General features: G+C 33.8%; 1 protein-coding gene and 1 pseudogene across 1 annotated transcript; one reads left to right on the top strand and one right to left on the bottom strand.

Annotated features, from left to right (window-relative positions):
- Positions 1-10,300: 10,300 nt before the first annotated feature.
- LOC114714167 (protein PAM68, chloroplastic-like) lies at positions 10,301-11,138 on the bottom strand (annotated as a pseudogene).
- Positions 11,139-12,345: 1,207 nt separating this feature from the next.
- On the top strand, positions 12,346-15,435 carry LOC114714153 (uncharacterized). Its single transcript, XM_028898858.1, has 6 exons — positions 12,346-12,381; positions 12,954-13,039; positions 13,139-13,393; positions 13,809-14,084; positions 14,860-14,956; positions 15,039-15,435. Exons 2-6 carry the CDS (start codon positions 13,036-13,038, stop codon positions 15,433-15,435), a joined length of 1,029 nt encoding a protein of 342 aa, XP_028754691.1. The 5' UTR covers positions 12,346-12,381; positions 12,954-13,035.
- Positions 15,436-16,942: the final 1,507 nt, after the last annotated feature.

The raw sequence follows: 16,942 nt of genomic DNA, 5'->3' as shown, positions 1-16,942 counted from the left end.
TTTTTTGTTATTTGACTTACTATTGTTGTAATTTTACTTAGTAGTGTTTGTAGCTTACAGATTGGTTAGTTTGATCACAGCAACATGCTATGACAATATAAAAATGTTGGTATTTTGGTTTATGGGCAGAGCAATGTTAACATTTAGTATTTATAGTTGTAAATGATATCAATGTAGATCCATTCAATGACAAGTTGACTAAGACGAATGACAAGTTTAGTAAGGCGAATGACAACTTCTGATAAGCAATTCATAAAAATTTAATTTCTCTTTTCAAATGACAGAATTTTCAGATTTCTTTAGCAGATGACCAGTTCTGATAAGAGAATTATTATGACAAGTTGATTAAGGCGAATGACAAGTTATGAAAATCAATTGACAGAGTGGAAAGCCAACTAACAACTGTGATAAGTGACATTATAAGTCTGTGAGAGATTTGTCATGAATTCAGAATATTAAATGGATTCTACATTGATACCATTAACAACTATAAATACTAAATGTTTAACATTGCTCTGCCCATAAACAAAATACTAACATTTTCAGATTGTCATATCATGTTGCTGTGATCAAACTAACCAATCTGTAGTTACAACCCTACTAAGTAAATTACAACAATAGTAAGTCAAATAACAAAAAACCAGAGGTGTTTTGACAGCAACCCGTTTCTGCAAGATTCGGTGACAAGTGTATCTCAAACTAACTACAACATCCTCCAACTAACATTTTCCATCATTAACTTCACTTTCATTATCTTCCACCGTATAACCTAGTGACCACACCGCAACCCACCAAGATGATGCCGTGCCAATCATGAAGTATATATACATGTAGTGTCTTGGGTAGCTTGAGTCTCATCCTCTCCAACATTGATTCTGTATCCATCTCCAACCATATTGCTATCAACTTCAATCTGATTACCTCTGCCAACTCATTAACGATTGGTCACCATCTTTTTGTAATAGAGATTTATGAGAATGACCACAACCTTAATCATATTGATAAATGCATAGGCGGGAGATGAATATTTTTGAGAGGGAGAGGAACAGAAGGAAGAAGAGAGAGAGGGAGATGAGAGGGAGAAGGACGGAGACGAAGAGAAAGAAAGAGGGAAAGATAAAGAGATGGGGTGATGGAAGAAAGAGCAGAAGGGTATTTTGTCTTTTTAGCCTGATTTCATAATTACAATTTGAGACCGGGTCCTTCTTGGTAATTTAACTTATTCAGGTGACCTCCTTGTGATTTTGCTAATTCAAGGGTCTTTATTTGTCATTTCCCCAATATATTACCTGATTCTTAATATAAAAACTAGTTAATTAATTTGAATATACAAAAAAAAAATTTATTATTAGTTATTTATAATAAATAAGCGTTATTTTCTTTAAAATACCCTTGTAATCAAATGTATTAACTTTAATATTTGATTAAATATTTAACATATTCAACTAATATAAAAATTATCTTAATAAATAAATAAATAATATGAGAGATAAAGTAAATTAGGATCTTATATTTATCTCTTATAATAAGCACGGAGGTAGTAATTAGGGATTGGAGGTAGTATTTTCTTTTTTTTGCATGTTTAACTTTTAATATAAGACCTATTTAACTAATTTAAAGAGATTAAGATAATTAGTTTAGTTAGTTATTTGTAACAAAATGTGTTTTTTTTCTAAAATGTCTTTATGAATCATGTGTATATCTAAAATTATTATCTAGTGAAACATTTAACGCACGTAATTATTACAATAACTATTTTAAAAAATAAATATAAAAAAATACTTAAAATAAAATTATTTTTAATATTAAATTCCTGGAGGCAGCATTTTGATGGAAGAAAGAATGATGCAGTGAGCAAACAGTAGGATCCAGCTTTACAAAGATAAGATTGATCGATGAGAAATGAAAGGTCGAATCTCAGCAAAACAAACAAACAAAAGAAAGGAATAAGAATGAATAGGAAAGGCGGGGAGATCAATGTTCATCTTATCAAAAGAGCAAAGGTTGCGACTGAAAAGAAAAAGGCAAGAGAAATCCAGTAGTCTCTTTGGTGTCCCTGTCACTACCACCTGCAGGCATCTTCCTCCCTCCGTTGTAACTGTTTTTCTGATTTCCTTCTTCCCATTTCATGTTTTGTAACGTACTGTTGCAGTTTCAGGCTAGAAATTTTCACTCCTAAAATTTTAGGACAATTTCTACTTTCAGTCCACGCCTGATCGTTTATGGGTTATATATACACACGCACTTCATCTGGTTTCTAATATACTTTCCAATCCTAAATATAAGACTTTTTGTATAAGGTGTCCAGGATCGATGTTATTGGCCCTTAAAAATGTGTGGGATTGTAAACGGGATGGATGGTGACGTGTACCAAGAATTCATGGACCATCTTAGCATGTGTTTCCCGTCGAAATCTGAGTGGAAAGACATCCTCACGTTGTTCAATAAGCGAGGGTTAAGTTAGACTCATGTACTCGTCGTTGTCAATCAGAACATTCTAAGAGGGATCCTCGACACAAAGTTGCGAAACGACATCCGTCAAGAGACGTTTACTCACCCGGTACTTGATAGAGAATCTTAAATTATGTTAGTCTTATATATAAGATTTATTTTACATGTTTATAGTTTTTTTTTAAATTAACTCTATTATATTTTTCTCAACAATAATTAGGTAGAGAAGGTAGAGGAGAAACTAATGGGTCCGTTTGGAATATCTTATAAATAGTTTTCAATCATAATTTACGGATATGAGATAAGTATGCGAGATAAATTTTATCTTAACTTATGTGAAATGTAGTTTTATCTTAACTTATATGAAATGTACTTATAAATAATTTTAATCTTGATCGCAAATACGGCTTAAGAAAGATAATTATGATATTTTAAAAAAATCATATTAACTAATTTAAACCAATATTTAATTTATTTAAATTAATTAATTAAGTTTTATATTGAGAAACGGTACAGTGTTTGATCTGCATTATCTTAGCCCCGCGGCCTCTCAAACTAATTATATGACGTAAAGACAAGACATGAAGACATATTCCGTGTTTTGAAAAACTGTTTTTTTTTTTTTTTTTTGGAGGGAGGGGATGTGTCGACGTGCTTTAACTTTGATCCTCAGATGTTTTTTTTTGTGCTTCTTCCCTTTATTCCTTGAGGCCCACCTCTCTTTAAGCAAAGAATGCTTCAATCGCGAGTTACTTATTTAAGTGAGAAGCATCTCTGGGTCTATATGTCAGTCAACTATCAACTAATTTTGATGCTATTTATTTGTGTGACAAATAGATAATAATCATACAAATAAAAAATAAAAATCTTCTTGTATTTAATTTACCCCATAAATTGACAGTATTGTGTAAAGAGTGAAGCTGAAAGATGGCCAAAGAAAAAAAGAGTGAAGATGAAAATCCGCCAAAGCGTGATGGTTTATTCAGACTTTGTTTTTTTATTTTGACTTTATTGATAATGTACTACTTTTCAAGGCACTGTATATTTATATAATAATGAGTTTGAAAAGTGATAATAAAAGTTTTGTCATTCAGCCAAGGTAAAGCAACCAGATCTCTGAGAGTTTTTAATCCTCAAGTCTTTTCTTTTCCGCTCTTTCTCTCTGTTTCCGATGCTCACTTTAGGGTTTGGTTTTGATTTTAGTACTTTGGTTTCTCCTTTTTTATGGCTTTGCCTCATACTAATAAAACAAAATTACAATTCTGTTACCACAGGCTCGTACCATTCCAATCCCCAATGTGAAAAGAAGAGACATTAGTGGGATGCATTGTCCAAACACTGCGTTCAAAGTTTTGAGAACCTAACCATCCGTACATCTTGCTGCATAAGGTATGCTCTCAGCAAAACTAGTCATGTCCCTACAAACAGAGTCATATTTATTAACTATTTATATTTTATATTAAAATGTTTCCTCGGTTAAGTGTTTTAAATTTTAAATGGTACATGTTACCTGTTAGTTGTCCCAGCCTGAATTTTTATTTTTTATTTTTGCCTGAGTTATTTGTCCCTACCATAACATGATATGATAGCATCTTTCGAGTTTGAATTCGGTGTTAATATGTTAATAAGAGGAATGGGTTAAAAGTCATTAAATCGTTAAACTTGTCAGTAAATTATATTACCTTTCTCAATTATTTTTATTAAACTCAGAGTTAACTTTAGGGGAAAAAACAATAAAATACTTTAAAAATTGTTAAAGGATAAATCAATATGCGTGAGTTTCTAAATCCTAATTCAAACTCTTTGTATTATTTTAGAATTTTCAAATCTTACCAAATTATATAAATGCCTTCACTGTTTTTTTCTTTTTTTAAAAAAAAAAAATTGTCACCTCAGCATTCTTAGCCAGTATCTTGCCAGCTAGAGTTCCAGTGCTGGTGACCCTGGTAGTGGCCAGTTGCTGGAACTCTAGTGATCGGTCGCTGAATTCTTGGTTACTTTTTTGATGTATTAACTACTTATTTTTAGTTATTGACTGTATTTATTTAAAAACTCTGATGACTATTCTTATTTTACTACTAATTATTCTGGTATTGCGATTGATTATTTTCATTTTTTAAAAATTTGATGACTATTTTTGTTTAGCTATTGATTACTCCAGTTTCACTATTGATTGCTTTTGTTTCAACAATTTCAAAAAATGCATTAAGTGTTATTAGAGATATTTATTACTTTTGTTTAGTTATTTACCACTGTCGTGACAATCAATAGTTATGCAAAAATAGTAACTAGAATTGAAACCCAAGTAGTGAATAATTAGACTAGAGTAATCAATAACTATATGAAATAGTAGTTTGGAGTAAGAAAAAATTCCAAATTACGAGGGTTCTTATTTAAAATTTACAATTCACCTGCCCTAATTTGTTTCTTAGCATTCTTGAAGGTATTTTAGTGTAGTTTTTTCTTAACTTTATTACATTTAGGGCGTGTTTGGGTGAAAACCAAACTATAATTTTAAAAGTGTTTTTACGATATACGAAATAAAAATATGAAGGAGTTTGATTTTTTTGCAAGAAAAAAATTACTTTTTAAAATACTTTTTTTATTGCCAACACTCCCTTAATTGTGCACGAGAGAAAATAAAAAATATTTAATATCCTAAATATTACCAAACAGAACTTAATAAGAACCTAACCATCCGTGCATCTTGCTGCATAAGTATGCTCTCGGCGAAACTAGTCATGTCCCTACAAACAGGGTCATATTTATTAACTATTTTATATTTTTATATAAAATGTTTCCCTCAGTCAAGTGTTTTTAAAATTTAAATGGTACACGTTACCTGTTAGCTGTCCAAGCCATAACATGATATGATTGTATCAGTGATGTTTCAAGTTTGAATCCAATATTTTTGAGTAGGATGTTATCGCTGACTCAGGGTATCCCAGCATATCGGCCAGACTAATCCCAGGGTGCCTGCGTCCCAGAATCGAGCCCAACCCGGTGGAGAAACGCGCCTTGCGCCCCCGTTTGCGACCAGTCGGACCCAACCCTTGCAGGCTGAATCCAGTATTAATATGTTAATCAGGAATCGGTTAAAAAGTCATTAAATCATTAACTTGTCAATAAATTATAAGGTAAAACTACGTCTAATATCTTAAACTATTTTTGAAAGTACGCTTAGCATCCTAAATTATTAGTCATACAATTTTATTCCCAATCTATTAAAATAGGTGCATTTTACCTATACTAACGAACTCTTAAACATCGGTTTTTCCCATCTCCTTCCCCCTCTGCTCTGTCCGTCTCTCCCCTCCTCCTTCCTTTCCCTTTCTTTCTGCATTTAAGAACAAACAACCCAAGACAAGCAACAAAAAAAAAAAAAAAAGAATCATAAGAAACAAGTAAGAACCTCAAAAAAAGAAAAGAAAAAGAAATTAGAAGAAGTTTGGTCCAACAAGGACCTTAACGGTGCTGCGTCCATTGCTACAAAGTCTTCCCCAGCGATCTCATGCTAATATCAATTACAATTGTCCGATGAAAACTCTCTCAAGAGAAGGCATGGAATAGTTTTCCAACATCATTATTAAAAAAAGGGGGGGGGGAACACTTCACCTCATTAATACTAGAAGGACTTCTGGAAAAAGAAAAATTAATACTAGAAGGACATAATGTGTGTAGTCGAGGAATATTTAGACTAGGTATAGCTCTGCACATTTTTAATAGTAGTAACCATGGTGTTAGAAGATTTTGCACGTTAATTAATCCCTGTGGATGTAACTATTAGTGTAACAAGTAAAGACAGCACAGGGAAATTACTCGGATGTAAATCAACTATAAATTCCAAGAAATCAGATGCGGATGCAAAAGGAAGAAATGAAAGGAAGGAGGAGAGGAGAGATGGACGGAGAAGGGGGCGAGATGGGGAAGAAAACGGATATTTTTGAGTCTATTAGCTTTTGTTAAAATTGCACCTATCTTAATAGATTGGGAACAAAATTGCAGCATTTGATATTTTAGAATTTAAAATTAGTTTAGGGTGTTGGGTGCACTTTTATTCTAAATTATATTACCTTTTTCAATTATTCTTATTGAACTCAGAGTTAGCTTTATTACATTTAATTGTACACAAAATTAAATAAAAAGATTTAATATCCTCAACATTATCAAACAAGACTTATGTATTGAATCAAGAAAAAGTTGCAAAATAGCTCATATTTTGGATATCTATATGTGTACGTGTTTTATTATTTATTGTTCATAACATATATTATACTTAACCAAATAATTATCTTGTTATATTTACTGATGTATTTATCATAAGGGGATTATTTTATTAAAAATAAAATAAAACTAAAAAATATGTTTATAAAAATTAATATTAATACTACTATACGTGAAATAGATAAGAAGTGGCACAGACCTTGATGTATTAACAACTCGTTTTTCAAATACCATGTACAATATATCGGACGTTGATTCAGTTTGAATAACCAACATGATTGAATCTATCAAAAGGGATTAGTCTCTTATAATGTGATAAATTAAGGTTTAAAATCTTATTGGCAGAACTTTTTACATTTAGTATCCGATAGTGTTTCAAATAAAAATGATACTCCTTTAGTCCTTAATATAAGACCTACTTAACTAATTGATTAGATTAAGAAAGTTAGGTAAGTTGATTAATTATAAGAAATGACATGTTTTTTCTAAAACACCATATTATCTTCCTTAATATTCTCTCTTTTTCTATTCTACTTGATTATGTTGAGGGAGTATCCACATGAGTAATTTAGAAAAAAATTAATAAATATGAAAAATAGGTCTTATATTTAGAATCAAAATTAACTTAATAATTAGGTAATATATTAAAAACTGAAAGAGTATTTAAAACTGAACATGATGTTAAGATTAACGTGTGCGTGTATGTTTAAATTGTACTTAAAAAAATCTAGTTTAAATGAAAAAAATAATGGATGTAAGGTGGAATTTACTATGCACGTATATTAATTTAAAAATGGGGGCATATTGAGTATGTTGGGTCAGGTGAGCGTTGGGAGTTTAAGTCGAGAAATATTGGCGTCTGCTAGTGTACTCATGTCTTAGCATTGTGGTGTGGTCCCTTCAATAGTGTAACCCAAAAAAAGGCATAGTTGGGCGGATTTGCTCATCCTTAAGGGAACATCCTAATCATTAACCCCCTAAATCCTCGTTATCGTACTTACCACTTTCCCCTCCCTCGGAATTTAAATTCGTTTCGACCATGTAGAGATGGTGCATGCAACCCAATATATAAACAACATGTTGTTTATAAATTATAAATATAAATAGTCTAATTTATATGTGCAAAAATACCGTTTTAATCCGCGAGTTCCGGTTAATTTAAGTTAATGTTCTTATGGTTTTTTTTAATTAAGAGATCAGAATTTAGAATTATGGCGAAATTCAGTTTAGATATTTAAAATGACGTGTTGTTGATTTATTTTGAAGATTTTGATTTAAAAAAAATGAACACACACCTCAAGAATTGATTCTTCAATAAAAACTTTAAAATCTTCATAAGTTAGCTATGCTTTGGAGACTAAAAATTATTTTTTAGGTTTATATTTTAAAATCTGTGTGATACACAAGCTACAGCATATTTTTCAGAAATTTCAATCTAGAACAATTTCTTTTTGGCCAGCATCTAGAAGAATTAATTAAAGTACTCAATTTTTGTAACAAAAATTTTGACGATGATGGTGAGTTTGAAAGGGAGAAAAAAAAATGCAAAGGGGAGACAAATAAAAGTTGTAGCAGGATGGATGAAGGAGTGAAAGCTTTGGTACGAAGTACTTGTCATGGGCGGGGGCCGAGGACTAAGCAGGGAGGGAAATGGAAATTAAAGAAAATGTGGGTAATAGGAATATTCGGTTTGTTTTGATTCTTCATGATTAGGATAGGAATCTCAGTAAAGAGAAAGGGGAAAAAAAAAAAGGAGTGAAAATTAGAAGAGCATGTAGCTGGACAGTTCTTTTCAATATATGTTCAATGCGAACTTTTTTCTTTAGTAAACTACATGCTAATGCTATGCATGCTTTTGATAGAAATGAAAATTCGTATATCCTTTTTTTTAATTTTGGTCAAATCACATTTTTACTTAATTTATAGACTAACCCTTTACCTTAAATTTAAAAATATTAAATAGTTTTTAAGAAAATTATTTTTATAATTTTTTTGGTTATATATTGGGTTTCCATACAATTTAGAAAAAATAGGTGCCTCCTCCTTTCTTCTACTGGGGATTCTCTTTGTCGGGGCTACAAAAAACAAACTGAGTTGGGCGCTATTGGAATGGAAGGTTAAAGCAAAGTGGTGAAAATTTGCAAAGCGTTGTGCCGAGCTGCTTGCTCATCATTTATCACACACACACACACACACACACACACGGAGATCCAGTTTACAGGTGGAGGAAAGCGACACGGACCCCTATCCATGCGACTGCCCAACAACACGTGTTCTCTCTCCCATGCTCTCACAATCCTCCATTTTCTAAAGGTCAGTTAGACATGAGAAAAAAAGAAAAAAAGAGAAGTGAGAAAAAATTTCAATCAGTTTCATTTAGAAAATTAAAAAAATAGGATTAAAATTTTTTAATTAATTTTTATTATTTTTTATATTATATCTTATCTTTATTAAAATTTTAAGACTCCATTTCTTCAAATTTTTAAATCAAACTTATTAAATTTTTTCTTTCCCTCCCCTCCTTTTCTTTCACACCAAACAAGCTCTCAAGGCAACTTGTTTACATACCAATATTGCTATTATTTTAAGAGCTAGTTTAATTGTTGGTAACTTACTGTTTGATTTAATGTTAATTTAGCTCCTACTACTTCAAATTGTTAGTTTGATCCTTATAACTTTATAAGGATTTGGTGTGAGTTTAATTATAAGAATCAGAACTAAAATTCAGTGAGTATGGAAATCATTTGCTAAACTTGTATAAAAAATTATGAAATTATAGGGATAAAAACTAATGATTAAAAATATCACGGCTAAAATTAAATTTGATCAAACTATAAGGACTAACAAAATAAATCCTTATTTTAATCATGAATATGACAGTTATATCCAACCAGTTTACTTAATCCAAAAATTCACGAATTATTGTCTTGACCAATTTGGATCCCTTTTGTTTCTTGTTCTATTTGTTGCGTTTAAATTCTGATTAAAAAAATTCTTCTTTTCATTTAATATTATATTTCATTTATAGATACGAATATTTTTTTTGTTTCATATCTGATCAAGGGACGAAGATGTAATCGCTCCATACTTTGCACCAAACTTCTTTTCGCAAAATACAGTTGTTTAACATCCGATATATATATATGATTTGGGTATTACTGAGTTTAGCTTAAGATACGCTGGTCAAAAAAAGATTAGCTTAAGATACCTATTGCAATGTGATTTTTTTTATATTCGATATTACATCAAACTTGATTAGGTCCGTCCACGGCACTTGCACTTGAACCTTCAATTTTGTTTAAAAAGAATCGAGTTTTTCCTACTTGACCAGTTTTTCCTGTTTTGGCACTTTAAGGGATCCAATTACACCTTTTCGATCGGATAGATTTAAACATGACTCATCCAAGTGGAGAGGAACGACTGTTATTGCGTTTGAGCTGTCTCTCTTTTCATCCATTAGACCTTTCCCCCCATATTTATCTGTATTATCAGGAGCCAAATCCCTAGTATCATGACATGAAATTGAAGTAATGGTATAACAGACGGCTTCCTCCTAGAAAGCAGATTACATTGACCCAACTTCAATGAAGCGTAACGAAAAAGAGGCACATGAGGGAAAAGATAATAACAAGGCTACTTTCCCTTCGTATTAGATCCACCCCAAATGGATTGCCAAAAGACAGGCCAATTCTTTTGGGCCTCATTCCAGCCCAGCCCAAAGTGAGCCCTCTCTAAGTGGGTCCCAGCTGGAGGATACAATCCCATAGCTCACTCCCAACAGTGCAGACCCAAAGAAGAAGAAGGACACGATGAAGGGCACCCAATTGGGCACATCAATCTTCAAACCAACCTTGAGATAATAAAAGAAGGGGAAGAACATTAGCCCTATTGCCAGAGGAATCCCCACTGAGAATCCCATCCTGCTTATCATCCTGTTGGTTACAACTTCAGGTATCACACCTTGATCTCTCGTCAGTTCTTCTTCCTCCTCGTCGTTATCGTCGTCGTCGTCGGAGCCTCTTTTCTTCAGCTTGTTCTTCTTCTTGCTCTTCTTCGGAGAAGGTCCGAATCCTTTCGAGCTCCTCAAGGTAGCGCATAGCGGTGTGAAGCGTGAGAATCGAGATGATTCCCGCTTTTGAATCGGGAATTGCGGCTTCACATTGATTTCGTATTGATTGATAACTTCCTGGAGAGAATCACAAACAGAATCAAACGATCGAAACAAAACCTAACCGCTAAATTTAGAAATAAAACCGGAAATGAAAGCTAAAATCTCGTCTGTAACGGAAACCTTGTGAAGCAAGTGTGGATTGGAAAATGTTGATGCAGATGCAGGTGCGGCCATAGGCTTCACTGGAAGGCGTTGTCAGGCGAACATGAAGGGAAGAGAAGGCATGAGAGGAGAAGCTGTGTTAAAATGCTACTGAACACACAAGGATGGCGATGAAGTTGGCAGAGATCACCCAAAGGATAAGGTTTTGATATGGTTTTTGATTCCCTCCTAAAATGCATCCCGGTATACCTCACATCGTGAAACGTCGACGTCTGCTGTTTTAACATTACACAAGCACAAGTAGTTTTCTATTTACCAGTGTTGAATTTTTATGCCTGCAATATTATTGAATTAATTCTATGGTAAGAGGAATTTATATAAAATTAGTTATAATCAATTAATTACTTTTTGTGCAGAAAATGCCAGAGCAAGACCACTCTTGTCCGGTTTAGTTTCCCGATTGAAGAGAGAATTCCAGCCACGAAATCGTGAGGACCAGATTAGACTTTTTACCAAACAAAAATTGAAATCCCATTCTTCCAATAAAAATTACATTTTCACCTTTTTAAATATTTTTATTTTCCCCCTTTTTTTTTTGAAATCCTATTTTATTTTTCTGTTATACGAAAATATTGAAATGGATATATGATTATATTAAAATGTTAATATTTAAAATGATTATATAAGAGGAAGAGTAGGTGCGGCTACTATTGCATAGACAATTGTAGAAGATTGTAGTTTAAGCATCTATAAAAAGAATTGTTGGAGGTATGGTTGAGAAGAGTAAAACACATAATATGAATTCTTTTTAGAAAAATAAAAAATAAAAAGTATTTAATAAACTTACTAAATGTGACATTTTAGTTAACAATTTATTCAAAAATTTTAGTTGTTGAGAGAGAATAGAGACGGTATGATTCATGTATCAAATCCCATACGGTAGGATAAGCTTAATTGTTGTAGTATACTTGTATTTGCTCCATTTTTTTAAATTTTGATTAATTAGTAAATGCTTATTAATTTTTTTTTAAAGATAAGTTAATATTCCTTTATACTCACTTTTTGAAATGAAGTAATAAAAAATGAATTGCGAAGCTCAGATTCTCTCTACAAATTACAACCGCATCCTGGTTGTGCGCGCGCGTGTGTACACACTTTTCTTTGTCCCAAAAAAAAAAAAAGCCTTAAAAAATTGTGTGTATTTAAATCAAGCGCAGTTTCTTCGTTGGAACCACATCCAATTGCAGCGGTCGGCCGGGTCGCTGTAGATGGCGATGTGCGGGGAAATATACATTTCAAATGCGTTGTTGGCTATGATCGTCTCTGTACGAAGCACAAAAAGCAAGAGGCCAATAAGTTCAATTCGAAGCTTTCTCTGCTCCGTGCGAATGAAAACTCGGCGCAGTGATTCCATTTCAAAGCAGAATTTTATGGTAAATGGGAACGCGATAGTTATGATTATGGCTTTAGCTTCATTCTCATCACCTTCCTTCTTTACACGATCAGGTTGCTCTAACTGTTCATTGTGTGAAACCTCGAGACATCTTTGCTTTTGTTCTACCGATCTTCCAGCTCTCATACAGCAAGATAGATTACCATGATTCTTCATGGTTTTTGTTTTGTTTTTTTTGGTTTTTGGCCTCAATGGTTTTTGTCATTTCATATTCTTCAGGGGCATTTTGAGTAGCTTCATTTTTCCACTTGAAGAAGGAGAACGAAGCTGGGCTGATTAAAGTTGTTAAAAATGCTACTAAGAGGGGGAAGCTAGTGTCCATAACACTATCGTTTATTAATTTTTGTTTTTTGGTCGAAAAACTATCGTTTTATTAGAAGAAAAGAGGATATCCTTTTTAAAAATAATTATTATAACAGAAATATATCTTTAAATTTAAAAAATAATTTTTTAAAATAAGTGTAAAAGAATAATTAACGATGATCCTATTTGCCTTGTATTTCTCCGCCATGGGAATCTACTTCTAGTTTTTATTATGTGCTTTGGATGCAGAACACATTGTTATAAATGAGGGGAATTCTGTAGTCGCGGACTCAGAATCAGAATCTGCAAGCTCTCTTTCCTTGGTTGATCTATGTGTTAATTGCTATATTAGGCCCTTAGTTAAAGACCTAGAATATAGAGATAAATTTTGATGTTTATTTATGATACGGTTTCTCAATTATCTCTATTTATAGGTCCTAAATTCCGTAGGACTATGAAAGGGTTGGTCGAAAGGTATAGAAGATGGAACCCAGTGCATCCAACTTATGGGGCATTTTGGGGGATGGGCGTGGGCATAGGTTGTGGCATTGGTTGGGGTCCTGGTTTTGGCCCTGAAGCCATCGGCTATGTTGGAGCTGGTTGTGGCATTGGATTTAGTGTTGGATTCACTCTGGCTGGCCTGGGTGTTGGCTTTCCAGTCAACTTTCTCTTTCAAGTTCCTTATCGTGGTAACCCTTTATATTCTCAAACTACTTCACTCATAGAATTGTTCAAAATTTTGAAGCTTCTACAGTCATCAAACGTATTTGCAAAACATATACAGAAGTTGTATGGTTTATTGTTATCTTACCTTTCCTGGTATCTTGGCTTTTGTAAAGTTTAAGATATCATCCAATACAATTCAATCCTATGTCTTCTAATATCTTTGTTGACAAAATGCATATTAGACACTAGATTACTGAACTGCGAATCAAAAGCATCTTGTATAATTCCTTACATCTAATAATACACCTGAGAAATAATGATGGTGTACTATGCAATTCCGAAGTGTCTTTACACCGCAAATTTATAATCCTTAGTTGTCGTTCTCCCAATTTAATATTTCTGTTCTTTAACCCTTGGACATGTTTATTTGGAATCCAGCTACTATGGCAACAAGAGGCGCGGCGTTGAAGTTGGTAGGGTCAAGTAGTCTTCTTTCTAAAAAACATTTTGCTGGCAATGACTGGACGGGAATTGCACCTCCTCTTTCCGAGCTGCAAAGAGAAGCAAGCGAGAGATTCTCTAACTTTGGGCAACAGCATTTGTCAGTCAAGGGCGCTGATTTTTTTGAGATGAAAAATAGCCTGCCATCGCTTGCTACGTCTGCTTGTGAAAGTTGTCGAGCATTGAATACTCGGTTGTTCAACTCTCACAGAGGTATTATTGACAATCATTTCTCTCTGTTTTGTATTGATTAATTGACATTTACTTGTATGATTCCTCTTGTATTGTTTCCCTCTCCTTTTCTTTATTAGTTTCTTTTGTTGAGCTTATACCATTTTGGTCGGACATAAATAATTTTGTTTCCTAAGTCCAGTAATTTCCCTTTGGTACGATATTCATTCATCCATTTGCAAGCTAGAGTAAGTAAAATTTCATCAATGCTGATCCTTCAAAATAATCCTTTAAATGAAAATCTTCCTTTCATGTAAATGTTGAATTTATGGGTTGATGATGTAGAGAAGATCCAGTTCATCTTACACGCATATCCCTTCATCCCCAAAAAAGTACAGTTTTCAGAAAACACTAACATCATCTAGTGATATGGGAGTCGATTCCCCCCAACATGATTAGATTATGTATTTTAGGCATATTGAGGAAAAAAATTTTAGGAAAAATCCAGCCTTATGCATTTATCTGGTTTGTTATAGAAACAATTTCAGTTTGCACTATCCTTTATGTTTGTTTTAAGTTGCTCATTTAGTGGGACGCTTGTTTTTTTCGATTATTTTCCTGTATGTATTCGTTTCATTCCTGATGTATTTCGATTGTCTTCTCAAATTACGTCATATAGGAATAAGAGCCAGATGCAGTGCTAGTGCTCTTCTCTGGTGTTTCTTCCATCTCTATTTTTTTTTCTCGTTTCCTTCATGATATCAGAGAAAAGTCTGATCCAGCCATGATTCATTTGGTTGTGGCTTAATTGTTGAAGGTCTTGATAGTCAGAGTACTGTGACCGGAACCTCATCTGCCACTATGCAGCACACCTTCTGCAAAGAGCCCCCTTCAGCATCCAAAAACCAGCTCTGGTTCTTATCTCACCATACTGCATAACTGGCCACAACTACTTCCAGTGGTTATCAAGCCTGATGTTGTCTGCTCATGACAGAGGCAGGCAAATGGGCTTACCAGATCTGCTGCTCTGTCTAGTGTTGATAATCCGAAATATGCTACCTGGGAGGCTGAAAACAGCTTGGTGCAATCTTGGTTTACCGATGCACTGACTAGAGAGATTGGGAAGAATTTGTTGCTGTACAAAATTGCCCATGATGTGTGGACAGGAGAAAGGACATCCTTCTTCTTCAGTAACAATAAAGCAATCCTATTTGACACAGAGTGCTTTCTCCATGATTTCAGGCAAGGCAACCTAGATGTAACCCAATATTATAATGTACTTGTAAGACATTGGCAACTACTGGATCTTTACGAGATTCATCAATGGTACTGTGAAACTGATGCCCAGCATTTCAACACACTCAAAGAAGAAAGAGAGTGTATAAATTCTTGATTGGCCTCAACCCAATCTTTGAGAAAATTAGACATTACATCCTGAGTCTGGATCCGTTACCTACTCTCGAGGAGGTATTTTTTGAAGTTAAAAAGGAAGAAAGTAGAAATAAACTCACACCCGGTGCTTGCAGTGCTTATGATGTCCCTGATCTTCAGCCTGTAGTAGCAAAAGATGCTCATTCTAAATGACTAAAATTGAAAAAATTCTGAAAGTCCTGACGTGCACATTGTTACAACGAAAGAAGTATGTAGTACTTAATGGGGGACAAGCAAGATCATAGAAGTGGTCAGTGTGAAAAGAGAGATTGTGATGAGTGTGGATGCAAGTAAAAGAACTTACTCAAGGAAACGAGTTTCTTAGATGTAAAGAAAGTATTAGCTTTGTGAGAACTAGTCAGAATTTTGGACAAATAGACTCTAGCAACATCTAAAATTGACGTTGTTGCGTTCTCGTTGTGCTCAGTCTACAGGTAACCCATTAATAGCCTTGCACCCCAAAGTCCATAGACCACTAGTACTACTCTACCTCCTCTTGCCTGGAAATTTTTCCTTTAATGTTTTATGAGCTGACGTGTAAAACTGCTGATGTTTCCAAAGATTGGTCAGGGTGTTACGTTGTTCATGGGTTGCTTCATTTGTCGGAAACTTCAATAATACTTTGTTGGTTCGTTAGCTAAGCTGCAATCTGTTTTAAATTAGTAAACTGGCAAAGGACCCCAATTGTTTGACTAATTTTTTCACTGGCAATAGGTTGTAAGCAAGATTTTCACTAAAAAGTACAGCACAAATTGACACATGAAACATAAACCACCATGAGACCATACTAAGGATTCTCAAAGGATTTGATTGTCAATATACCTTCACCTGTTGCAGCCAAGTGCAATATTATCAAATTTCGTCCTGTAGATGCTGACCATGGCGATGAACACAATAGGAACTACATACAGGCTGTGTTTCAAGTGGGGTAGTCCTCTTGTTGATACTAAGAGATATTAAATGCCAGTTGGGAAACTCATTAATTGTTCCGTATTAGAACTGACATTTACTTTCCTAGTAGTATTGTTAGCCTATAAATGAATAGGCTTACTGAAGAGCATGTGGAGTCTGTGTACAAGATTCTAAGATATCTCAAGACGATATCTAAGCTAGCTATATTCTTTAATCTTTAGGAAATGAGAGACTTGTTGAGGTATAGGCAAATGATTGGGTTGGCTTCTGCAAGAGACGAGATCTATAATTGGGCACTATACCTATGTAGAGGATGATCTTTCATGGATAGGCAAGAAATAGTTTGTTTTATTACAAAAAAGTGTTAAGGCCGAATATACAACCCAGTCTTCATGCTATTTGTAAAGGCTTACGGCTGAAACACCTTCTCGGAGAACTTAGAATACATATAAAAGAACCTATGAAAGTTATGCTATCATGAAAATGGTGAACGTTCGTTTTATAATAATGGGACTAAACATGTGAAACGCGACTGGAACTTCATTATAGAGAACCTT

The sequence above is a fragment of the Neltuma alba genome, unplaced genomic scaffold (assembly GCF_004799145.2).
Source record: "Neltuma alba isolate B1F8T4 unplaced genomic scaffold, ASM479914v2 tig00011487_pilon, whole genome shotgun sequence".
NCBI lineage: Eukaryota > Viridiplantae > Streptophyta > Magnoliopsida > Fabales > Fabaceae > Neltuma > Neltuma alba.
The sequence above is the reverse complement of the archived record's forward strand: the minus strand, read 5'-3'. Positions and strand labels throughout refer to the sequence as shown.